Below are 20,083 nucleotides of genomic sequence, written 5' to 3'. Positions count from 1 at the left end.
TCACTGTAAATTTTGTCAACTGCTGAAAGCAAAAAGGAGGGGAAAAACTTCATAGTTTATTGTGTCCCTGTTGTCTACACACACACGTGCGCACACAGAGCTTGGAAGTTCAGGTCATGTCACCTTCTTTATGTGAAAAGATACAGCTCATATATGAGAAAAATACAACCCCTCTCAAGACAAGATAATATTTTATTCAATAATATTTTAATTATCCTGATATTCATAATACAATCAGTAGGCATTTCTGAGACCTAACACAAAAATACTTTCTAGACCACAGCTGAAGTAAAGGAGTGAAAATGTCACCATATATACTGCCCCATGGAAGTGGTGTGAATAAATAAATGATCAACCCAGTTACTAAGTAATGATTTCACTGTTTTTAACTTGATTCTTAGGAAGACTCTTGCAGTCAGCAAACTCAGTGTATCTTAAACAAAGTTCCCTTGCAGCCTTTTTTATTGGTTTTGGAACATAGTTAGCCAGCAATCATCATGCAGACACAGACTACATCAGCATGGCTACCAGTGGCAGAGAAGATGGGCTTATTAGTGAACCAAAGTAAAATCCATTTTAGCCTAATAAACCCATAGCCTCTTAAGGAGACTTAGCTCAGGAATAACACTATACATTGCAGGAGCATTATGAATGTAGTACGCAAGATCCTTCTAGTCATTCATAATGTCATGAGGAACTAGTAAGTACTTAAGTAATCTGTAAAGAATTAAAGGGCAGCAATTCCTAACCATCTTCAAAAATTCTACTGAAAACTAGTTGTATCCCATAAGCTTTCAGGGGTGCATGTTTGCTAATGTAGATATGAACTCACAGTACTACCTGTGTCCTAACTGCTGTTCTGGTAGTTGTCCAGCTCTGTCATATCCACATCTAATACTCTTCTATCTGTGACCTCTTAACATCTAAAGATGACATCTGTGGAAGCCAGATACTTCATGAGACATTATTACTGTACAAATCTGGGTACCAAATAGAGCCAGTTAAGTTATGGCTAGTCACCTTAGGATCATTACCTAAAAGCATAACCTAAATGAGTATAATCCATTCTGGGCAGCATTTGCAATGGTAGTGAGATGTGTAAAATGTCCCATTAAAAAAAATTTAAAAAAAACACACCTAAGGTTAAAGAGACTGGACTAGTGGGAGTAGTAAACTAAGAAAGAAGACCAGAAGAAGATGTACGTGGAGGAGGAAGGATGGGACAAAACATACGCTTAATAAAAAGGGAAGGAAAAGGAGACCATCATTTTAAAAATTGCTATTGCCCACAATCATTACATGGCAATAGTGAACAGGCAAGAACCTATCTCTAAGATCTTTAAGTTAATTAATTTAGCCTCTACCACTTTCTGAAGGCAAGTTCCACCTGTGGTCAATGCAGTATCTCACTCATGGCTTTTAATCTTTGTTTTGTTACTTGTAGGCCTTATCAATGTCTGGATTATTCTGCTGGAAGAATTAACAACGGCTATATCCAACTGTCCCCGTCAGCACCAGCCTCCTACTTTGGATCTGCTCTTTGAATTGCTGAGGGACATTGCCAAGACACCTGGTAATGAAAGGGCTTGATAAAATGTGAGCTAGTAGAGCCCTGACCCAAACTTCCTAGAATCCTAAACCACTTCTGTAAAATGTGTTACTCATGCTAGAGCTGCACAGAGACAGTCTCAAGTAGAAAGGGATTTTCTTAGAGCATGCTCTGTTGTTCCAGTTAGTGCATTGTTCTATGCTGACAAAAGACATCTTGTAAGAGTATGTTCAACATACTCTTACATTTATTGCACAAAGAAAGAGGTGCAGTACTCTATCAATGTTGTAGCCACAGAAAACATTTGCCTGGTGTCCAGGAAATGGAAAAAGAAAATTACATAGTCCCGTAGACCTGCTGGGAAAGACAGCAGGTAAACAGTCAGCTAAAGTTCATATACTACCTCACAACTAGATCCAAAACTGCTTGCCCTGCTCATCCCACAAAAAAAGTTTCAGAACCTGCTTTCTTTCACATCACCCCTGGCCTCAAGCTTCCAACAACTTAGCAAATTTACTGTGCGTGTAGGCTTTGTAAGCAAAAATATACAACCATCACTGTGTTTATTTTAAGGACCAGGATTTGGCATTTATGCAGTTGTACATCTTCTTCTTCCCACGATGTCTCTTTGGCTCCATCGCAGCCATGGTGACCATTCTTACTGGGATGTGGCATCTGCTAATTTCAAGCATGCCATTGGCCTTTCCTGTGAACTCGTAGTGGAGCACATTCAAAATTTCATACACTCAGGTATGTCATTGTACTGTCACATCTACTGACAGTCACCAGTGGCATGTTACTGAATAGCTACTTGGGGAGATAGTTTCATGGCTTTTTGGTTGCTCAAGCATAATATAAGCGGAGAAGGGCTGAAAACTTCTTTCTGTCTGGGTTTTTTTCTTCCTTTATAGGGTTTAGAATTATGGAAAAAATTAACTTGTAAGGGACCTACGGAAGTTATTTAGTCCAGCCTCCTGCTCAGAGCAGGGCTATCTTCAAAATTAAATCATCGTTCTATATTATACTTTCCAAAAGAAGACACTAAGACTTCGTTCATAAAGAACTGTAATACCAGAAACAGGATCTAACATAATTTCTCCAGTACCACTTAAGTCCAGACATTTTATATTGTTAACATCAAAAGGATTGTTCTTATTTCAGTTTGATGTGATGCATGTTTCAAAATTGAACTCTAGTGATAGCTGCATAAAAAGAATTTGGTTTTGCAAAGTCTCTGAATAGCAGTAAGTGTAGCAAGACTGTTTAATTATAATGAAAAGGCAATGATGTTAAAACCAGTCTGTGTCTTTTCCTTATAGATATTGGTTATGAAAATATGATCAATACTATGCTGAAAGATCTTTTCAAGTTGCTGGTAGCCTGTGTAGCAGAACCAACAGAAATTATTTCCAGAGTTGGCTGCTCTTGTATCAGGTAACACAGTCTGTTCACTCTGTTAGCATATTCAAAAAAAGATGTCTTTATATCTTTGAAGAACTTGTGGACTGATTAGGTTGGGTAACATATCAAAAGAAGTCCACAATATATCTATATCTCTTTATTTAAATAATGAATTTTAGACTTACTAACCTTTTCTTGCTTTTTTTGATCTGCTTCAGAACCTGTGATTGTAGGCATTACTATGTGTATGATTCCCATAAAAAGCACTTGTACATTACATATATGCAGTTAGTCAATAATCCTTAGGAAAAATAATCAAGGGTCTTTCTGTTGGAATTCACAGGTCTTTAGAGGTAATTAATGCCTTTTACAGTCTTCAGGTTATTACAGTCATAATCAAAATAAGCACTGCATTAGAGAGTTACACAGTGTGTGGTGCTTGTCCTGGCAAAATGCCTACTTAAAGAGGAAAAACAAAGGCTGGGGGGGGAAGTCAAAACTACAGTGTAATTACAAAAATAGGTCAGGGTAACAACTGAGGAGATTGGATATCATTAACTAGCTACTGAGTAGGCCTTTTATTCTGTTTTCAACCTTCTCCCATTACAAATAAGAATTAGCTAGTTCCTTCTTGAACATGGTAACATTTTTCTGTGTCCTTGCAGGTATGTGTTAGTGACAGCAGGGCCTGTTTTTACTGAGGAGATGTGGAGGCTTGCGTGTTGTGCCTTGCAGGATGCGTTCTCTGCCACTCTGGAGCCAGTAAAGGTAAACTGCCTTTTTTGCTGACAGTCAAAATGTAATCACAGTAGTTATAGACTTGCTAACTTTTGACAGGTTGCTTTTTCTTTTTTAGAAAAGTTTTTGGGTACAGAGCCAGGCAAGGAAGCGTAAGGATTATGTGGTAGCTTTTGTTACTTTGTCAATTTACAATGAAAGGTGTTGTATGAACAATGGAGATTGAAATCAGTTTTTCTAAACATGTACAGACAACACTAATTGCTAACAGTCCAGACTTATTTTAAATTGCCCTGCCAGTATGAAATTAGAAGAGTTAAATAGGTGAAAACTTACCTTTTGATCCATTTCTTTCTCTGGATTGGCTAAAACTAGACAGAAGACAAAGTCACTTACTTGATCCTGTAGCTCCATGCTCCATATAGATTATTTCTCAACTCATTATCTTTCTTGTAACAAAAAGTCCTGTTAAGTCATCACAGGCCAGAGCACATAAGAAGTTGTAATATCTTTGCATCTGTCGTGGTTTAACCCCAGCCAGCAACTAAGCACCACGCAGCCGCTCACTCACTCCCCCCCCACCCAGTGGGATGGGGGAGAAAATCGGGAAAAAGAAGCAAAACCCACGGGTTGAGATAAGAACAGTTTAATAGAACAGAAAAGAAGAAACAGATAATGATAATGATAACACTAATAAAATGACAACAGCAATAATGAAAGGATTGGAATGTACAAATGATGCGCAGTGCAATTGCTCACCACCCGCCGACCGGCACCCAGCTAGTCCCCCGAGCGGCGATTCCCCGCCCCCACTTCCCAGTTCCTATACTAGATGGGACGTCATATGGTATGGAATACCCTGTTGGCCAGTTTGGGTCAGGTGCCCTGGCTGTGTCCTGTGCCAACTTCTTGTGCCCCTCCAGCTTTCTCGCTGGCTGGGCATGAGAAGCTGAAAAATCCTTGACATTAGTCTAAACACTACTAGCAGCAACTGAAAACATCAGTGTTATCAACATTCTTCTCATACTGAACTCAAAACATAGCACCGTACCAGCTACTAGGAAGACAGTTAACTCTATCCCAGCTGAAACTAGGACAGCATCAGATATATCAAATGCTAAATAGCATGTGACCGGCTGACGGTAATGTGACAGATCACTCTGAATCTTGTATTACACACAAACAGGCTGGATAACGCTACAGTCACTGACTTCATTTAACACACAGTAAAAGCCTGATGTTGTGTCTCTCTCTATAGAACCTGTTGGGCTATTTCCACAGTGGTTCTGAAAGCTTTAGTGGAGATGCCTGTGAAGTGAAGGTGGCAGCCCCCTCCCTCTCGCCAAGTGCTGAAGCTGAATATTGGAGAATCAGAGCCATGGCACAACAGGTACTGACTGATGTTTCAGGGTAAGTCAGAGAACCTTTTAAACCTGGGGCTTTTCTTTATGAAAGTACATCTTTACCACCACCTTCCTCACAAACCCTATGGGCAAAGACTTCCTCATCACCAGACTAACATTTATTTGTCTAACACTAGTATTGAGAAAAAGTAATAAAACCTAGAAAAAAAACCCTTAAAACTGTCCCCCTGTAAGTAGGAGTTGGGAATGCCTAGGGTGGAGGAGGATGCATAGGTACCTGAGAACTGACGATGACCCTCTTGTGTAATGTAGCTTTAAAAACTGCAACCCTAGTATACATCAGTGGAAATGTTTCTAATAGAAAAGGGAAATAGTAGCGTCACTATGAATCCTCATCTAGAATGTCATACATTCTGATTACTCTGTTAAAGAATGATAAATTCAAAGGACAAAAAATGCACTAGAACTGAGACTGTGATATGAAACTAGAAAAAACAGATTTGTTCAACTTATCAAAGCAGAGTTTGAAAAGGAATGCAGTTTTTTTCTCTATAAATACCTGGGTATAGATTGCAGAGAAGAAAAAGAGTTACGGAGAACTAGAGTGTAACACTGACATTTAACAAACTATTAAAACTCACCGCTAATTCCTAATCAGCAGAGCAAGCTTGGAGACAACCTTCTTGGGGTCCTTTTGACTACAATGGAGGTTTGTTCATTTTATGAAACTGGTTATATGAAACAAGTTCCTTGAAATACAGCAGACTGAACTTAATGACCTGCAGGGTACCATAAAACTGTAAATACCATATGACAGTTTCAGCATGGGAAAGCAGCTGGATTAAAAAAGCAAACAGATGTTTGGTGTCAATTTCTGACTTGATTAATCATACCCTGATGCTGCTTGAAAATCTGAGACATACAGACCAAGATTTGTGATCACAAATAATGTGGCAGTGGCAGACTTTGAATAGAAAAAAATGTTTTAAATTAAGTTTTAAAGACACAGAACTCAAAAAGAAGGGAATGTGGCATTTATACTTTTCTTGTAGACACTATCAGTGGCACTCCCTGTGTCCTTCTCAGTGGGGATTTGACACAACTACTAAGCTACAAAACAAAGCTACAGCAACTAGGGGTTGTTTCTCCATTTCCCACCCAAAGAATTGCAAGTTAGGTGTCTCTTGTATCTTCATGGCTAAAAATAATGCTTCCAACAACCAACCTTTCTAGATACAACAGGCTAACTATGCAAACAGGTCCTTGTCTCAACTATACATGATATTTTCTGATAGCAGTATGCAGACAGCAGAAAGCTTGTTTTGGCATTTGGTATTATGTCTTATACAAGTTCAAAGAAAAAGATGTCTGTCCTTTGCCCTGTGCTCTTCTGGGTGGCTGGAGGTAGCCCATGGCTCTGAGGCTGTTTTACCAAAGCAGCATGCTCCAGGGAAAGTCTTCCTGGGGGGATACCTTGCATTCTCTCCATCACTGTAAAATAAGTCATCATAACAGATCTCTAACAATGCAGGAAATCCTATTCTCGGGCTCCCCAAGGACCCAGAGCAAGTGCTAAACTGATTAGTTTATGTAATTTGTTGTTTTCTAGGTCTTCATGCTGGAGACTCAGTGCTCCCCAAAGACCCCTAGCAACAAGGAAGGGTTTGAACATGCCCAGTCATGCGTGCTCATCATTGACCTGCCACCAGATAAGAAACCAAATGGGCATACCCAGAGAAGGTAAAATATCTTCTCAGGAAAATACTGTGTCATGAAAAGCAAGATAAAATATATTGTCAGGCTGGCAGAGAAGTGAACCGAGCCTGGCAAACCGTGCCTCTCCATAGGTCTCATCAAAAAGATGAAATACACCAATCAAATAAAAATTAGGTTTTGTGACATAGGAGACAATGGGTTACTACTATCTGCTCTCCAAATGTTCCCATGATCATACACTGGTGAGCAGGCATGTGCAAGAGTTGTTACAGTTACAGAGAAGCCTGCGTCAGGGTCTATAATGTGGGCCTTAGAAAGCTAAATAAGGAAAATGCTTCTGATAGTAAAAATCGGTAGGTTACAAATACCTGAAGGACACATAAGGTTGCACAAAGCCTTCAAGCAGAGGAAACACAGATTAAATTAAGAAAAGAATTCTCATAGGAAATACTAGGAAAATCTTTCCAATATTGAGATTCTTTTCTTTAAGAAGTAGAGTTAAAAATATCAGTTTGAAGAAAGTTTTGGAAGTACCATTACATTTGTAATGATACTTACCAAATGAAATAATGTCTGTTTCACTAATGGTCTTTTAAATTCAGTATTACTGGATTAAGAAGGTAGAAAAAGTTAATAGATGAACTGGAGCGGTATAAATTGAACAGACCACATCCAAAGCTGCAAAACTGTCAACATATTGATCTAGGGAACGTTGGTTGTGCTTGGCACTTTTTTTTTTTTTGTGGAAGTCCTTCTATATGTTACCGCCTCAGAAACTCATACATTTGCATGACAATCTGATCCTGTCAAAGAATATTTCTTTTTGCTTGCACTTGGTTGTTTAAACAACTGCTGTAACATCAATAGGGCCTAAAGTTAGAATTCTGCATTCACGGTTTGTGTTTGTATTGCAAGGTATGTAATACATGGCATGAAATTGTGTTTTACTAGATACCAAACCTGCTTCTGTACCACTTCAGGCATTCTCATTCAAAACTAAACTATTGCTTGCAACAAGGAGCCAGATTGTGATGGTCCTTCTTTGGATGGACCGGAAGAAAGACCATGCAAGATGTCTTTGTTCTTATACAGCTGTACAGAAGCTTCCCCCAAGAGCAGGTGTTCTGTTGCCTCACCTTCACAGAACAGGGCCCTGCTCAGAGACGAAGAAATGTTGAGATCACAATCTAAACCCTTCCTTTGTGGTGGGAAAATATCTGCTTTATCCAAAGGTTTGCAGATCATTCTTCTTGTTATAATGAATGCAAAGCAAAAGACTGGAGTACTGCCCTCTCATGGCACGTAAGGCCATGCAATCTAACAGGCTGTGTTTGTAAAGGTAGCATGGGTCTTGCAATAAATACAAACTCTGAATGCTCTCACACTGTGCTTTGTCTAAACAACTGCAAAAAGTGCATATGCCGATAGGCAAATGTTACCCCAGCAACGCTCATTTTTCACCAAAACAGGGCTCAAAAGTTGACTGTGCCACTGTTTTTCATATTATTTGCTACAGCAGTGCAGTTATATGCCAGTCTTGCATGCTAGTAACTGTGGCCTTTCAAAAGTTTTACTTTAACCTTAGTGGGGTTTCTCTTCTCCCCTTTTGCTTTTGTTTCCTTAATGCTGCATCGTTTCACAGGAAGCTGGGGTAAGGGAGCTTTTCTTCTTCCTAAAAAGTAATAATATATTTTAGTTTGAAACTTTGGGCAGAATAAGAAAATACTATCCTTAACCAGCTTTGTCACTGTGTGTTTTCACCTATAGTTCTGTACTAGTTTCTTTTGGAACTGAGCAGTACTTTAAACTGTCCTTGTAAATTGCCTTTTTGGCTATTACAAGGAAAGCAGATCTCCTTCATTCTGATCCTGCTTTTGGAACAGGATTAGTCTCTTGAAATCAATGCAAGCACTCATTTAACTTTATACATGCTCTTAAGAGCTTTTCTGAGTCAGAGCCTCTAATGATTTTTACAGCAGAAAACTACTTCCCCATAAAGAGCTCCAGTGTACGTATTAATCATTAAGGTTTTAGCACTGTCAGATAATAAGACTAATAAATTTTACTGACGTATCACCACTGACAGCTGTGTCATGGTAAGCAAACTGACATAGGTAAATTAACCCAAGAAGCACAGTTTTGTCTGATTTTTTTTTTTTTTTTTTAGAAAATGTTGCATTCTCAAAAACAAGTTTTGATATGATTTCTCAAAAAAATTTAGACTTTTTGTTTGGATACTTTGAAAAAACTTTTGAAAGTTGTTTAATGAAAGTAGAATGATTTTTGCAACAAAAAAAATTAAAAGTCTACAACTAAACATCTCATGTTACATGAAGATTTACTTTGACTTAGACCTAAAACTTCAGTATTACAAGCAAACTGAAAAATCTCTTACTCATGTGATAGCAGTGCTAATTAAAATGCAACCCATCATAGTTCCCTAAATCAAAACAAGTATTACTATGTGTACCAGAGCATCAGCTCTATTTAAAACATTGCCACTGTAATCTTATGCAAAGACCTTTTTTTTAAGTGCCTTAAGATAAGTTTCACAGTTTATAACTTTAAATCCATGAGATACCAAACAACAATCCTGTCTACCCTTTCTTCCTAGCCTCCCTTGCTTGTAAGCCTCTCAGTGTTATTTACTGGTGAATGACCTGAAAACTTTGGTTGGAGTAATTTGCCATTCCTGGGTTCCCTGTGCAAATCAAAAATCAGTGATATCTAGAACAACTCACAGCATCTCTCTAACAGGAGCACAGCGAAGAATCACCTAGTATTATATGTGAGACATAGGGTTAGGAATAGATATTTCCATGCTAGGCTCTCAGTGTTCAAGTTGAAGCCTTAAGAGCAAACAGTGAAATGTGCCTTCAGCAAGACTTAAGCTTCTTTGCATGCTCCATTGCACTGCTGATGTTTCTGTAGATGTTTTTTTATTGGTTGGTTGGTTGGCTCTTTGTGTTTTATTTTTAAGTACTCTGGCATTAGTGGAAATGGAAACCAAGTAGTAAACTAGTTTTGGCCTCAATTTGTCATGGCAAAATTAAGGATTGCTGAAATGCTGGTGGAGGTGTTTTAAGGATATTTCAACTTAGGCAAAGTTCAGCAACAAAAATAGAAAATATAGTCAGGGACCAATGGCAGAAGTGATACATAACTTGTGTGTTAACAAATTCCTCAGTTACAGCAGGCTGTAATATTGAGAGTACTTGCAGCTGTCATGAAAATGAAACACAGAATATTTAATCCCTCAGTGTTAGAACAACTCTGGAGAAAATGACAAAAATAATAATAGAGCTCTGTTTTAATACCACCTCTGCACAAGTGGACAGTTATTTTTCTTAATCAATGTAAGTGTCTTCCCTTCTAGAAAAGTATTTGAAGGAGTAGCTGAAAGACCATTCCAGACAACTTTGTCTTCCTCCACTTTTTTGTGACAAGGCTGGGAAAATTTGGCCTTTCATTTGCATCTTTCATGTTAGATTCTAAAATACAAAGTATTCCTGTACTTCTAGTAAAAGCACAATGCACCATTTTTTAATTTTTTTTTTTTTTTTTTTTCCCTTCACATGCTTGGTTTACCAAGTATTCCTTTCAGGACGATAGTGGTGAGCTTGCTGTCCCACCAAGTACTGCTCCAGAATTTATATGACATCTTATTGGAAGAATTTGTGAAAGGCCCTTCTAACTTGGAGGAGAAAATGACAATACAAGTACCAGAAAACAAGTTGGCTGGTTTTCTCAGGTACATCTCCATGCAAAACCTGGCTGTCATCTTTGACTTACTGCTGGACTCCTATAGAACAGCCAGAGAGTTTGACACCAGACCTGGGTTGAAGTGTTTGCTGAAAAAAGTGTCTGGCATTAGTGGAGCTGCCAACTTGTATCGCCAGTCAGCCATGAGTTTCAACATCTACTTCCATGCTTTGGTTTGTGCAATCCTGACAAACCAGGAGAACATCACTGCAGAGCAAGTGAAAAAGATACTCTTTGAAGATGATGAGAGAAGCACAGACTCATCACAGCAGTGTTCTTCAGAAGATGAAGACATTTTTGAAGAAACTGCCCAGGTCAGTCCCCCACGAGGGAAGGAGAAGAGACAGTGGAGGGCTCGAATACCATCTCTGAGCGTACAGCCTGTCAGCAATGCAGACTGGGGATGGCTAATCAAGCGGCTTCATAAGCTCTGTATGGAACTGTGCAACAACTATATCCAGATGCATCTGGACCTGGAGAATAATGTAGAGGAGCCTCCAGTGTTCAAAGGTGACCCTTTCTTCATTTTACCATCCTTTCACTCAGAAACCTCCACCCCATCAACCGGAGGGCAATCTGGGAAGGACACACCATCCGAAGATGACCGGAGTCAAATCAGGGACCAACTGGGAGACAGCCTGACACCCCGAGGAGGAAGTGGAGAAATGTTGCTGCTACCCCCACCCCTAAGTCCTAAACCAGAGAAAAAAGAGCAAACCAGGAAAAAAGAATGGTGGGAGAGTGCTGGCAACAAGATCTACACTATAGCCACTGACAAAACTATCTCCAAGCTCATGACAGAATACAAGAAAAGAAAGCAGCAACAGGCCATGACATCCTTCACCAAAGAGGTCAAAGTGGAAAAGAAAGCAGAGCTCCTGGGTTCTAGAGGGCCAGACTCGCCCATACTCCAGCGGCCACAACATCTTATAGATCAAGGTCAGATGAGGCATTCATTCAGTGCTGGTCCAGAGATCCTGAGACAAGAGAAGAGACCACGCTCAGGATCCACAGTCAGCTCCCTGAATATATCTGTCAGGGATGCAGAGGCCCAGATACAGGTAGGACATACTTGTAGAATGCTAATAATGATAGCAATAATTAAAAAGATACCTGTAAATATTTTTTCCATTGCTTTGATGATTGTAATGATTATAATCTCTTCATTAAATGTCTTCATTACATAAAGAAGTTATCATGATGAGGACTGAATATTTCAGCAGCTGGCATGGATAAAAACCTGATTCTGTCCTATCAAAAGAAAAACAGTCTTCAGGGAAGTGTTGTTAGGCATATAATAGTACAGCTTTCAAGAGTGTTTCTGTGACTGGGGCCAAAGCTGCACTTAGTCCTAAGAACTAACAATCTACGATGAACTCATTGCTTACTGCTAAGGGCTCTAGCCCACTTAAAGCTTTTGAAACTGTCATGCTGCTTGACACAATGCTTTTGTACTTAAGTTTTTTTTGTTAATTCCACAGCAGGAGGAGTGGTCTCTGTTGCTAAGCAGGAACTTGCTGCTTGCATATCCAAGTGAACAAATCAGTGAAAGCACCAAACTTGAAAGTCTTTGTTCACTGTGGGACAAAATAAAAGGTGATGAAGGGTGAGCATGATACCTGCAATACAAAGTCAAACAAGACTTACAGTACTGAATTTGACTTAGGAAGGCATAGTGAACATTAAATGAATATGCTGGCATTACTCAGTCCTCTTCATGAGGCTGCAACCACCAGATATGTTATTTTCTGCCTCAACCGATGGGCTCATCTATTGAGAAAGGTCTTCTAAAGAGTCTTTTTTTTGTGTCCCGTTTGTTTGTAGGCATGGACGAATATGGTGCTGACAGTTCTCAACCAGATTCAGGCCCTGCCAGACCAAACTTTCACAGCCCTGCAGCCAGCAGTGTTCCCCTGTATCAGCCAACTGACTTGCCATGTGACAGATATCCGTGTCCGCCAGGCAGTACGGGAATGGCTGGGAAGAGTGGGCCGAGTTTACGATATCATCATTTAAACCTAGCTGTGCTCTGTTGCAAAGGGGAGAAGAGATCCAAGGTATACAGCAAAGAAGTATTTGGGTTTCATTAATTGCCTATTTGTTGGTGATAATTTAAGAAACAATGAGCTTGTCAATGTATATCTCTATTCACTTCAGACTGTGTGTCCCTCACTCACACTAGCAAAGGAGGCAAAGCATGAGTGTGTCCAGGGGGGTCTGGAATGGCCCCAGAACCCAAAAACTGCTAGTAAATCAGGCTGGTACCTAAAGGGGTGATACATTTCAGTAGCCTTCATTTTAATTCAAATTTGCAACAGTGGAAGCAACAGTGCCGCAGAACTTCCACACTTGCAATTAGCTGTGAATGCAACTGTTATCTGGATGTCAGACCAGGCAAGTAAGCCTATGTAACTAAAAAAAAAAAAAAAAAAAAAAAAAAAAGTCAGGAAAAAGGTGGGGCTATAGGACAAGTGAAAAGGTGACATTTGTTTAGGGTAACTTTTTTCCCTTCTGAAATTAGCATGAGAGAGGAAAGCCAAATAAAGATTATTGTAGTAACTATATGCCTCACTCACTAGAGAATGTGGAAATTTATTTTGCTTTGAGAAGAGCCTTTGAAGTCTGGTCACATTCAGCGTTGCTAATAAGTGACTATTAAAGTATTCCAGGTCTAAAACTGGTGAACCAAGCACAGACTATTCATCCTTTCATTGCTCTTGTGGAGTATTGCTTAAAGAGAAATGGCACTATCAAGCTGCCCTCGACAATGCTACCCTGGCTGCCTCTTCAGCTATGCCTACAGCTGATCATGTTTCCACATGTCTAATTCCTCCTAAGGGCAACAGGGAAGTTTGGTTTTCTGTTTCCTGTGAAGCTGGGGGGGAAGACACACCACAGAGCAAATACCAGCATGTGCCAATATCCAGCATTCAACTAAACAGAGTAGAGATAAAATGTTCCAGTTTAAGCAACACTGCAGCTAAGTTAGCATATGCTTCTACTGGAAATCTATGTTTGCTTATATAGAGCTGCTGTAGCCAGGAACACCCTTATCACCTTTGTTACTCTTAGCCTATCACTCCACATTGAGCTGAACCAGGAAGGAAAATAGTCTGAACGGGAGGTATCTTTCCTGTTTCTCTCCCATTTCTTGTCTGCTGCTGTAAATAGAAGGGGATAGATCCTCATGGAGGTACATCCCCCTCTGTGCAGCACTCCTCTAGGGACTATTACAATTTGCTGATATTATTAAAGGAGAGGAAAAGGGGAAGGATTGATGTGGTGTTAAATACATATGTGATGTTCTTCACACTAGACACAGCAAAGGGTTACCTTGCTGCACAAGTTATGTCACAGCCCCTGGGACATTCCATCTTGTACTCCCATGCTACATCATTTGTTGATTAGAAGTTGAAGTAATTTGTTGAAAATAAGTTGATTTTAATCTTGGGTGGCCCCTTAATGATGTTCTCCCAAGGCTTTTAAAATGTGCACACCAACTAAATATACAGCTTCAGTCCCTGCTCCAAAGCGTCCTCAAAATGGCATCTCTTTAGATCAGGCCTGGATTTTTGCACAACTACCTGCTTTTAGCATCTTAAACCTAGAAAAACAGAGGGAGCCAAAAGGCTCCACTGAACAGCCATCATGAAGCTGATGTGTTTACAAAGAGTCTGACACTATCCTCCTGCCTTTTCCCTCCATTGCCCACTTCCCATTTGTCACTTCCTGGACTTGTGCAGGGAATATTTGTCCCATAACTTTCTGTAGCGTCAGTCACACTACTTCCTTTCTTTCAAAACTTCCCTTTGCTAAGTTGTTTCAAGGACATAAAAATTCCATAAAAACAACTCTTACTTACCACCTACCTTGACTTTATAAATGAGTAATGTAACATTTTTGTCAATTTTCCCCAAACAGTTTTAATACTTCCTTGGGGACAGGTAGGATTAGCCCTTGGTATATGGGAAAGTAGTAGCATGTTTGGTTTCCGTTGCCATGTCTGTCTTACACAACTTTAGGTAGAATAAAAAAGGGTGGCTATATTTTTCATTAAAGTTTTTATTGGGCATCTATACAGAACTGCTTTTAAAGCAGTACATTAATTAGGCAACAACAGAAATCAGAATAATAAACTGTATGCAAAACACCCAGCTCTGCTGTTTTTCATTATATGTGCATTGAATGGCTGCAGATCCTTGCTGTACTAATCTAAAACTAAAGCAAATCCCTAAATTATGCTGGAGAAGTAAAATTGATAGCAGTACCAATGGAATCACTCAGGACTCCAGAAGAGGGCCTAGTATCTAGGAAACGCTGTGGTTATGTGTTGTGGTTACAATACATAATCCTTCTGTAAAACAGAAAGAAAAGCTCTAGGAGTGACAATACCACCACCCCCACTCCCCCTGAAGCGTGTGAACACAGCACAGCCTAGTGTTATTTGAGTAGCCACCATCTTGACCTGAAGTATAATTTCATTTCAACTTTTTACACTACAAATACCATACTGGAAATGAGTAGGAGTAAATTTGCTGTATTGCTGTTGCCCTGTTTTAACTTTGCCCTCCAAATTTTGCACTAAGTGCCCATTGTCACCCTCAGTGCCTCTGCTCATTAACACCGCTACATAAGAGGTCGTGAGTAACTGAGTAATTCAAGAAATGTAATTTAAAAGAATGGGGGTGGGGGTGAAGGAATCTTAGAAGCAGCAGGCTTTACATAAGCAAAGTTTAGCATGTGCTGCTCTTCCTTTTCCTTGTATATAAAATGGTAAGCAGGTGAGGAGAGCAGCCCATGGCCACTTCAGGAACCATTAATCTGATATGCAGAAGCTTTCTGATGCACCTCCAAAATACAAATAAATAAAAAATGGAGTTCGTTCATCAGATTCTCAGCTATTTTTTTGCTAGTTTAGCCATAGACATCAGCAAGACCCAAAGAAGTACAATACTAAACATATGAAGTCACAAGTTCATAGACCTGTGCAGTCTGTTTCATGCATACTTTGGCTTAAGGCTGCCAGCGTGCTACCTTCAGACCTCACAAAGCAAGCTTTTAGCCCAAAGGAGGAGTCTGCCAGAGCAGTCCCGGGACAAGGGTACTGGCACCAGCCTGCCCTAAGCTTCAGAAGGGGACTCCCCAACTCTGAACATTCCAATCATGTCCAGCTGTACCACACTACAGCAGCTTCTCTGCTCTCCACTTGTAAGCAGGGAAGCACCACAGTCAGTAGCACAAAGTAGCCCTTGTATCCACACGTCTTTCTCATATAATCCATTCAAATCCTTATGTATAGCCCCATAACGTAATGCATGAGCTAACAGCAACATATTACCAGCTTTACTGTTGAATCAGAACATTTGAGCCTTGAAAAAAAGAGTGTGTATTATAACCAGAGCAAAAAGGAAGAGCAAGCTCAGGCTAATGACCACGTTCTTCTCTTTTCTTGCACTTACTTTTTTTTGTCACATAAATTTCTATAGGAGTTGGGTTTAATTTTTATTGAACTGGCCAGTTACTTTTAAAAATGACTGGCCAGTAATTTTTATTTAACTGAACTGGTTAAAAAAAAAAAAAAAAAAAAAAAAAAAAAGGGTGGTGGTTTGACATCCTTCTCAGGTACTAGAGCTGCACCTCTGCTGCCTTTGCCTAGTTCCCACTGCCCTCCCTAGGGCCACCACAGCAATCAGAGAACAACATCACATTTTAAAATCTTGCAGGCAGCCAGTAACATAGAAAGTTGCTGTTGGCCAGCATCAACTACCTTTACACACATGAAACAGCTCATCACTGTGCAAATATTTAAAGCTGAAAAAAGCAGCCTACTCATCAGGAAAGTGCTACAGTATAACAGGAGCAGGATTTGACCCCAGTTAATATGGTCTCAGGCCATTACATATGTTTACACTTTATTCTGTAGTGTGAATATATGCAGATACATGAGATAATAGATGTGTTTATGTATAGATTCCTGTAGCTCCAGTCACTGTCATACTCGGAGCATTCTGCATATTTACAGAGCAATATTGACATTAGTAGTATATTTATCATGCTCTTTGAATATTTGTGTCACATCAGTAATGGTTAATGCAGTTGTTCTGGTAACTTCCCCACAGCAGGGGGATAAATACTCATGTGAGAATAACTGACTTAATTTAGCATCTAGAAAGAATGAGTAGGGAAATATTTACATAGACCCGGGCAAAACTTCCCTTGTAAAACTCCCAGCACAGGCCACACAGCTTTTGCCTCATCACAGATAAAAAAATTCATGTCCTCTGGACTACAGCTGGCTCATGTCAAGGCCAAGCAGAGTTTACACCCGTGACTTGTAAGGTGCTTTGCCTTTCCATTTGAGCTGCAAGTTTTGTTTAAAACCTAAACCGTACTGTAAAATTCACTGACAAATCCTCACCTGCCAAAGATACAACCCCCACCTCCAAATACCTTGTGTTACCATACATAATCTCCATCTGCACTTGATAGAGTAGCATCTCAGTGTTGGTATCTCCACTGCAGAGCTCGGCACAGCACCAGTATGAAACCAAGTGCCAAATGAGTTAGCAAGTAGAGTGAGCCAGCTCCATGTGCTGCCTGCACTTTGTACTTCTCTTCACAGCTTAGGCCCACACTCAAAGTCCCTAAGCTGTTGAAATCAATGCGAGTTATGTACCTGGATATCTTTAATACTCAGGACTCGGTCCTTGACTCCTTCAATCCCTACATACAGTTTCACAAGTTCTCAGGAAAGGGGAAGTCCTGTACAGTTCCTGATGTCACCCTCTCTGCTGCTGTCCTCTATACACCTCCTGCTTGAAAAATCCAGAACCAGCACATATTCCCATGCATCCCAGCACCACAAAACTAGAACCTTCACTTCTGCACAGATCCAGTTTTAACATGTAGAAGGCTGACCATAGCAAGCCGAAGTAATTTCTTTCTACCTAGTTCATCTGTGTAGAAGCTTATTCATAAATTAAGCATGTGGTTTGGCTGTTTTCACCTTTAGCAATACATTCTAGAAATGCCATTACTCAGTGATAAATTGTTTTTAATTCACACACAAAAAAAAAAGTTAAGTGCTTTCTTTCCTTGCCCTTGCTTTTGTGAGGGTGTGCTAAGATTATGCTTAAGCAATTTACTCATTACTCCAGTTCTAGTCATTTCTGGGAAGATCTATGTACAGTGCTAATCATGGCATATGACATGAAATACAGTTAGGGTTGGGTTTTTTTCAATATCTAATCATTCCACAATTGTTTGAAGAAATAATGCAATACCATCAATTAAAAAAAAAAAAAAGTTTCTCTTCTTTTTTAGTGTAAAAGGACCAAGTTACCATAGCACAGAAGCACAAATAAATATTGGATTTTATGCAATGTAGATTAGATAATAGCATCCAGCAGCTAGAGATCCCTCGTCACTGAACCTCACTATTTTGAGTAGAGCTTCTATAGGGATATGACTGAAGGGTCTCTTAGCAGCCCTCACCAGCAACGCGCCTGGGACTCCAGGAAGTTGTACAGCTGCAAGGAAGAAGTCAGAGCTCCACTTTCTGTTGTTTCCACTAATCCCCCTCAGAACATATACTTTATATGTGACACTAACTGTATGATGTCATACTACACAAACAGCTTTGGCCAAACATGGAGTGCTGGCCATTTAAAAAGAAAAAAAAAAAAGCACATGGCATAAGTATGCATCAATCTTCTCACTTGGTGCTCAGAAGTCTCCAAGCTAAAAACTAAAAGCAGAGGGAAGAAGAAATGCCCTAATTCTATGTATATCAGTGGAGCTACACTGTATGATCCTGGATTAATGCAATAATGAGCTCACCTGTGGGACCAGATCCCTCAAATTCTCTTTATTTGTGGCAAATTCACAAGTTGAGGTTTGCATAGTCTCCACGGTCACATTGAATCAGGGACTGCGTTTATGGAAGGCATTTTTTGTTAAGAAACATGGCAACAGGATCTACTTCAATCCTTTTACCCCAACATCCCACTTTTCCAAAGGCAGTTATGTACTTCCATAAATTTCATCTAAATACCATGGAGCACCAGGGCCCTATTTCCTATCCATGCATTTAGTTCATCTGGGGTGAAGTGCCATGCTTCCGCAAGAAGCAAGCTAAAACAAGAGAGCTGAGCTAGCGGAGAGGCACAGGTACACAGGTTCAAGCAAGGGACAAATATCACCTCCACAAGCAGGCTGTGGCTCCTGAGCCCCCCTGCTCTGCAGAGGAAAGCAGGATTCAATACCAAAGGAAGAACAGCCAGGAAGGGCAGAGCATGGTGGTGACAGAGCCTTGTACTGCATGCTGTTTGCTGGAGCAGATGGGAGCAAGAGATGATTGAAAAGTATGCAATGACAGCAGCGAGCACCTTCATTCAGTTCCCCCACTTTCTCTTCTCCCCTGCTCTGCCATCCTTCACCTTTTTGTCATTATTTGTGAGACTGCAAACATACTTCCATGAGCCCTTCAACCAGAACTGAAAACTGAAAGCAAGCCAAAGGGAGTAGACCCTCCATTTTGCCAAAGATCTAAAACTTTCCTGTTCAAAAATTTAAAAAAAAAAAAAAAAAAAAAAAGATTTTTATTTCCATGATGATGGCTGCCATAGGAAGCATTTTACCACAAAACATGATTCCCAGGACTTCATCTCTCTAGCTGTATATTCAGGAGGAGCCACAAATACTTTTTAAGAGACACTTTAAATTGCCTTGCCAAGCAAGTGCGTATATTGGGTTTCCCTTCTACCGAGTTCATACCTAGCTGCAATTCCTTGGTCTCATTCATGTTTCCTCCCTCTCCTTTCTGCTGTTCTTTAGAAAAGCACCTCCCCATGTCCGCCACGTCCTGTTGTGCTGCTAGCTTTGTTTGGTCCTTGGGTGTCCAGTGGTCAGGCAGTCACCGTCAGCTGGCTTGCAAATTGTATTTTGTGTATATTTTATTCTGACTGAATTCTGAAATGGAAATATTTTAAAACAAAAATTATAAACTATTTATGTTGCTTGTGTTGTAGAATAAAGAGGCAAATGCAAAATAAATTATGCTTTGGTTTTGTCTAAAGAAAGTTATTTTACAGTTACTGAGGAAGGGCCTGAAATACTTGGTATGTACCAGCAGGGACCGCAGTTTTCACAGGTGACCTGGGGCATTTAGCCACTTTGAACTGCTGGGGGGGGGGGGCGGAGCTGAGATCTAAACACTTTAACAAATGCCCTACACCACTCCTAGCCAGAGTTTGGGCTTGCAGGGATGGAGAGGGATGAAGCTACCAAGACATCTAAAGGTACAAGTAGACACTGCAGAATTTTGAAGCATCTAAACATGTGAAGCATTTCTTCCTCCATTAAAATGATGAAAATACTTTTTGCTTTGATTTCATTGGAGATGGAATTTAAAATAAATAAATAATAAAACCACACACAACAAAAAAAAACACAAACATGGCAGAAAAGGCACCTACTTTCAATCCCATAAATAACTTTGAAAACTGTCCTAAAAGGTAACCTTAGGGATTGAACTCTACAAATTCCATCACAC

General features: G+C 39.9%; 1 protein-coding gene across 7 annotated transcripts in view; it reads left to right on the top strand.

The window, feature by feature from the left end:
- Positions 1-19,584, top strand: part of ARFGEF3 (ARFGEF family member 3) — a 97,170-nt gene extending 77,586 nt beyond the window's left edge. For 5 of the 7 annotated variants that reach the window (XM_030022422.1, XM_030022425.2, XM_030022424.2 and 2 more), the window contains 9 exons: positions 1,445-1,573; positions 2,123-2,299; positions 2,869-2,983; positions 3,616-3,718; positions 4,947-5,078; positions 6,662-6,792; positions 8,411-8,419; positions 10,361-11,591; positions 12,355-19,584. In XM_030022422.1, the coding sequence (XP_029878282.1) occupies positions 1,445-1,573; positions 2,123-2,299; positions 2,869-2,983; positions 3,616-3,718; positions 4,947-5,078; positions 6,662-6,792; positions 8,411-8,419; positions 10,361-11,591; positions 12,355-12,546 (2,219 nt within the window). In that variant the 3' untranslated portion in view covers positions 12,547-19,584. The remainder of the gene's footprint in view (positions 1-1,444; positions 1,574-2,122; positions 2,300-2,868; positions 2,984-3,615; positions 3,719-4,946; positions 5,079-6,661; positions 6,793-8,410; positions 8,420-10,360; positions 11,592-12,354) is intronic. The other 2 variants (XM_030022423.1, XM_030022427.2) reach the window with 1 other exon arrangement.
- The last annotated feature ends 499 nt before the right edge of the window (positions 19,585-20,083 follow it).

This window comes from Aquila chrysaetos, chromosome 8, assembly GCF_900496995.4.
Source record: "Aquila chrysaetos chrysaetos chromosome 8, bAquChr1.4, whole genome shotgun sequence".
In the NCBI taxonomy this organism is placed as follows: domain Eukaryota; kingdom Metazoa; phylum Chordata; class Aves; order Accipitriformes; family Accipitridae; genus Aquila; species Aquila chrysaetos.
Note: the sequence above shows the minus strand (reverse complement) of the source record. Positions and strands in the feature narration are given on the sequence as shown.